This window comes from Phanerochaete carnosa (assembly GCF_000300595.1).
Source record: "Phanerochaete carnosa HHB-10118-sp unplaced genomic scaffold PHACAscaffold_7, whole genome shotgun sequence".
Lineage (NCBI taxonomy): Eukaryota > Fungi > Basidiomycota > Agaricomycetes > Polyporales > Phanerochaetaceae > Phanerochaete > Phanerochaete carnosa.
In genome coordinates this window covers 1,077,798-1,083,262 of record NW_006767634.1, presented here as the reverse complement: position 1 = coordinate 1,083,262, position 5,465 = coordinate 1,077,798, and the positions used below count along the sequence as shown (strand labels likewise).

General features: G+C 52.6%; 2 protein-coding genes across 2 annotated transcripts; both read right to left on the bottom strand.

Moving 5' to 3' along the window:
- Window positions 1-2,410: 2,410 nt before the first annotated feature.
- On the bottom strand, window positions 2,411-4,384 carry PHACADRAFT_259457 (uncharacterized protein; the record flags this gene model as incomplete). The annotated part of the gene is made up of 15 exons (XM_007397874.1): window positions 4,156-4,384; window positions 4,017-4,092; window positions 3,908-3,957; window positions 3,797-3,849; window positions 3,719-3,738; window positions 3,616-3,668; window positions 3,466-3,548; window positions 3,315-3,416; window positions 3,109-3,257; window positions 3,034-3,058; window positions 2,947-2,976; window positions 2,877-2,889; window positions 2,759-2,821; window positions 2,632-2,706; window positions 2,411-2,574 (listed from the first exon to the last, which is right to left on the bottom strand). Coding segments are annotated over exons 1-14 (818 nt in total), but the record flags the coding sequence as incomplete, so codon positions are not given.
- A 242-nt stretch (window positions 4,385-4,626) lies between these two features.
- PHACADRAFT_259456 (uncharacterized protein) lies at window positions 4,627-5,458 on the bottom strand. Its single transcript, XM_007397873.1, has 4 exons — window positions 5,150-5,458; window positions 4,925-5,097; window positions 4,726-4,866; window positions 4,627-4,646 (listed from the first exon to the last, which is right to left on the bottom strand). The coding sequence occupies exons 1-3, from the start codon at window positions 5,231-5,233 to the stop codon at window positions 4,752-4,754; spliced, it is 372 nt and encodes a 123-aa protein (XP_007397935.1). The 5' UTR covers window positions 5,234-5,458; the 3' UTR covers window positions 4,627-4,646; window positions 4,726-4,751.
- Between the last annotated feature and the right edge of the window lie 7 nt (window positions 5,459-5,465).

Sequence of the window (5,465 nt, the reverse complement as noted above, 5' to 3'; positions counted from 1 at the left end):
CGTAGACTGTACCACAACTGCTGCGCTGTCGGGTTAGGTGGAAAACGGAGACAGCTACGCTATCAATGTCGTCCGCAAGCGAGACGATCCGTCGGGCCAAGCATGACCGACTGACATGTCGTGATGTTGGAGCTAAGGTAACCAACTCCAAGAAGCGGAGGCCCACGTAACTGGAAAGCTTCCGAAATATAAGACAAGCAAGCGCCCCCGGGTGCCTTCCAGTCATCCACCTTGACGCAGGGCCCGACTGAAGATATCGACTGCGACTCAAATGATGGACAGGCAAGAGTGCTTAAATACGCAATTCCGTAGTCATCGTGCACTTGGCGAACTCGGCCCGAGGGTCGAGAACAAGCCCTTGGGCGCTACCTGCCGTGCGTGCATGCCACGGCCAGCTAGTGTTGCCGCAGAGTCGGAGCCACTCCGCCGGCATGTCGGCATCTCACTCTGGATGCGTCCGGAGCGAGGGCTCCGATCTCACTCTAGAGTCGACGCCGTACACCGTCACTCTTACTCGCATCCACGACGCCTCTCATCTACGGTCATATTCTGTCCGTCTTGAGGTCTGGCAACCTGCTTAAGCCCTAGTAATCACCACTTTATCTGAATAAATTATCATATATTTCTCCCAGAGCAAGGGCTGTGCGAACAAAGGCAGCTGTGAGGTATGTGTACACGAGATGCACGAAATCGGCTGAGTACGCCAGCGCACCGTATGCTCGCGGCAACGCCGGTTCCATAACTTAATGTAGACCAGGCAAGACTTTGCTCAACGGGCGGATACTTTGTGGCTTTCGAGTTTTTCCCTCCGTGGCGGATTCAGGCAACTCAGGGAATAGTTGTTCTGCGAAGGTCTCCGACGTCTAAGGGTCAATAAATACAGGTATGTTGCGCATGCCAGATGATTCTAAGCTTCGCTTGACTGAACAGGCTTTGTGTGGTTATCAAGTCCCTTTCATGATATCTCGTGTTCTCATGGCGATTCCTGCGCCTTGGAACCGGCGTTACTGACACCAGAGGAATATATCGCAGCTTCAGCGAGCTTTCGTGAGAGAGAGTACGAGCACTTGCCAGACTCAGCAGATTAACTTGCTGCACGGCTGTAGATATGCGACAAGGTGTGTGATCTACCCGTGCTCTGGCAGCACTCACTCATGCATTATTGCGGGAACTGCGAAGATACCGATTACCATGTGCAACGTGCCGCGACGGCCATCGTGCGCAAGGCCACGTCTTTGGCGGCCACCGCGCGCATGCCAGACAAGCTCAATTATTTGAATCAACCGGGTTCAATCATGATTGCACAAGGTGAGTTAATGCTATGGCGGTGCGCACTTGACTCCAGGCCTGGCCCCCATGTCACTATGCCGCACACGATGAATCTGCGCTCGGACGAAAGCGAACCTGCACGCGAGAGTCAGTTGCTGACAATCATTCAGCTGAAGACATACCCTGACTGGGATTCTCTTGTGCATAGACAGCAAGGGCTCCGCCATGAAGGACGTGCCTCCCTTACTTCATCTCCCCTGAGTCTTTCTGCAAAACACTTCTTTCGCATCCGACCATCTGACCCTTGTCACGCTAGACTTTGAGTTACTCTCTTGTTCCTTCTCCTATAGATTTGTTTCTATACCTGTTTCATTTGCATGATGTCATGCCCTTTCATTATATCCCCAATCTACACCACTTTCTGTTCTTGACTGACAGCCATACACGCTCGCGCGATCTGGCTGTATAATATAATAGCCGCTGGAAGTTCCAGTGCTACATCTCTGCTGCGACCTCCCCTACCAACTTGCAATGGTCTCCTTCTCAGAGACTTTTATATTTGCTTACACGGATCAAATAATAAGTCCGCTCTCTCAGACAGGAGGTGCCTGTCGCCGCCGTGCCTGCTTCAGAGTCACGACTTCATGTTCCCGTGCCGCACATAATGAGCACCACTCGGATGCGAATAGAGCCCACGTTTGGTCACCTGAGAGCATCGCCTGGCTGGAAGCTCTTATGTGCAGGTGGATTATAGGGACAGCCGCGTGAATGAGAGGCTCTCCGCCTGATTTGTTGCCGTCTTCAGATGTGACCTTGTCTTCTTTTAGACTTATCCTGACGCGGACGCTGGGTGCAGCGTCACTCTGACTTACTCTGGAGTCCTCCGGATTGCCACATGTTCACTTCGGAGGAGTCCAGAGTGACATGCCGAACACGCCGGCGACGCCGGAGCCATCCGCGTCCACTCTGCGGCAACACTACACGGAGGAGACCGCTCCTCTTGGAGTCGAGGCCGGACTCAGGTTCGGTGAGTCGAAGCCCACCTACGAGTTCGACAGGCACGTACGGTGGCATAGGTCCGGGAGGGGCTACGGGCCGGTCTCGCCAAAGTAGGCCGCCTCCTGCAATAGCAATGGGGGATAAATGAGTACTTCAGCTGGTTTCCAGATGCACGTCTACATGGCAGATGTCTATTGTCATCTCTTCGATGGCCCTAGTCCCGGCTCGACGTCTTCGGACGCGTTCAGGTTCACGTCGCCAAGCGGCACCGATTCATTTACCTGGCTTGATGAGCGCGGCTCTGTGCTACAGGACAACAAATATAAACGGAAGCGACGACAAAAAAATATAAAGTATACACACGCATCTACGACGGTCGTAAGCATGTTGCCGTTTTTATGATCGTGTGTCCTTGACCGACGATTACTTGAGGCCGTGCTGCACGACGACGTCAGTAGTGCTGATAAGATAGATTAATTCCTGTACGTACACTCTTTGGCCTTCCTCGTTTATGCTCAGCAAGGAAGACACAGCCGACGAGGACACGATAACACTGCAAAGAGCGAATATTATTCTGCTTCTAGGTAGGCTGCCGAGCGACGTCATACCTGATCGTGCACCCTAGTAATCCCGATGATAATATCGTCAGTATAGTTTTGGTTCGTCCAAGAGCCTCACCTGGTGGCAATAAGAAGATGTTCATGACCTCTGTGGCATATTTAGTCCATTAACACGAGAATGATTTCGCCACAGCGGCGGACTCACCGTTGAGATTAAGGAGGTACAGCACCTATTAAGATCTTAGGTGGGACCAAATGTGTCAAAAGGAATTACGCTTACAGAGACAGATATGCAGGTTAGAAGTGTGATCAAAACATAACTTGCCCCTTGTATTGCCAATGTCGGCCAAAGCGGCCATGCCGCTAAGAGCCCCTTCCTGCGTATGCCTGACACGGTCAGAGCTAGAATAGAGACATCCCATGTTATTGCTGTCGAGCCACGAGCCTTCAGAATGGAAACTGCATGTTCTAGTTTGGCGGACTGACTACACATCAGGAATCCCACGAGCGCCTTGCGCGCGGCGTCGGCATCGAGAACGCATGTTTGATGAACTGGGTCCCACTTCTGGCGAACTCCTGCGAGGCCCACTGGCACCTTAGTCAGCTTTCTGTACCGTAACGCCGAGGGTGGACTCACAAACTACGGCATAAATCATATGACCAGCACATAAGATGCGGAGAATCCAAGACGCAGCCCGCTTATCTTTCCAAAGTACCATACTGAGTATGCAGCATGGGAATAAGTAGCTCGCAAGAGCCGTATGGGAATATGAAACAAGAGACTTACGCGCGTAAGGCAAGGTTTCCGCTGGATGCGGCCAGTGCAAGATCATCCGTGACCTACACTCGAATTAGACCAAGATGGACGTCTATGAAGCGGATCCTCATACCGAAACCAGCCTCAACAGGCCTATATGAGATGCTTAGAACATTAGCGAGATGAGGCAACAAGCAGGCTACACGCTTACCTAAGCCGGAACAACGGTACGTAGGTGAATTCTTCATGTTCGAAGTCGCAAATCTACCGAATATGAGGCTTGTGAGTTACTTGAGCTCGAGAACACCAGCTCATGACTTGCATAGCGATAAGTGAGATGAGATGCGCATAGCGTGCAATTAGGTAGCAAACCTGGACAGGACCGACGAGTGAGCGCACGCCAAGGAGAGACTGAGCAGCGCGAAGCTTACATGTACCAGTTGAAACCTAATTCTACGCGTCACGAGGCCGAACTCAACCTTGTGCAGCGACAGGATGAAATACCAGCTTCCGAAAAGCGTCAGAACTAGCGAACACAGCCACCAGAACCAACACAGAGTGGCAACCCACCCATAGAAGCCGAGTGAGAGCGCGATGTTCACAGTGAATAGGTATGAAGTCAGCGCGAGCACTTCCGGGTTTTGCCAATGGACCATCTTGCGCGCCGTTTTCCTGTTCCAAGGCTAGCCCGGACCGCTGACACACGGCGTCCTGTCCCGTGAGCAAGGGGAATCGCCGCAGCGCCGCAGGCTGTACCACGGTCGGGTTAGGTGGAGATGGAGGTTGATAGCAGAATGGCGGTCGACGTCGCGGGCAGGCGATGCAACCTTTCAGGCACGGCGAGCGGATAACGAGTACGCTTTGATGGGATCATGGCAACCGCGTACTGCCGCCGCAGGCGTGCTTGTTGCCGTTTGCCGCTTGTACATGATACCTACTCTAAGAGCGAGTGTACTTAGTCGCGCTGGTGATGATAACGCAGCAATCCAGTCGATATTAGCCGGCTATATTGGGTAAAATCCACAAAGACTCGAGACAAACTTTTGCACTACACTCAGTCTCTGCATCATATGCAAAGAAAGGGCAACCGTTAAGGCGTCATTTACCTATGCTTCGCGTGCACAGCACATAGTAACATACCTTTATCGAAGAAACATCGTAATCCTTCAGGTCCTGGTGCACACGAACGAGCTTAAGACATCGTTGTAGTCCGTCTCGTTGAGGTATGCGTTGCCAGGATAAACAGCGTACAAGTCGTAGCCGCCATCACAATTGTAGTTGCTGTCGCTGACTAGTTAGCCAGAAGCCACGAGCAACGGCGGTTTGACGGCAGACGCACTCGTAGATGACACATTCCCAGCCCTGCGGAGGCCCGATGCTGGAGATGTCTTCCTGAAATTCTGCCGGAAAGTTGTAACACTCGCCGGCGAAGAAGCCGAGATTCTGGCATATGCCGGACCAGTCGACATCCGTGCAGACGTAGAGATAGTCGTCCATGGCAGTTTCCCGAGCCTGAGGGAGGATGGGGTCAGCATGAAGCTCGGCATAGGGAGATTTGACAGACCTCGAAGGTAATAGGTGACGCCGCTGCGGTGCCTGCAAAGCCCAGGGCAGTCGCCGGAATAACAAGGCTTGCTTTGAGCTGCATGCTGCGATATGGTAGAGGATGTTATGCTGTAAAGGAGCACGAGTGCTGGTTCTGGTGGTCAGCAGGCGCAATACAGCTGGGTTTTTATATCGCAGTGAACGCGACATGTGTTAACGAGCACGGAATGAGAACGCTCTGAGACTGGAGCGGTCCACCAAACATTGGCACAAGGTCGGCATGAGTGTTCTGCAGATGTCTCTAGCCACCAGCAGCCCTTCCCCGTAGCGGCGGT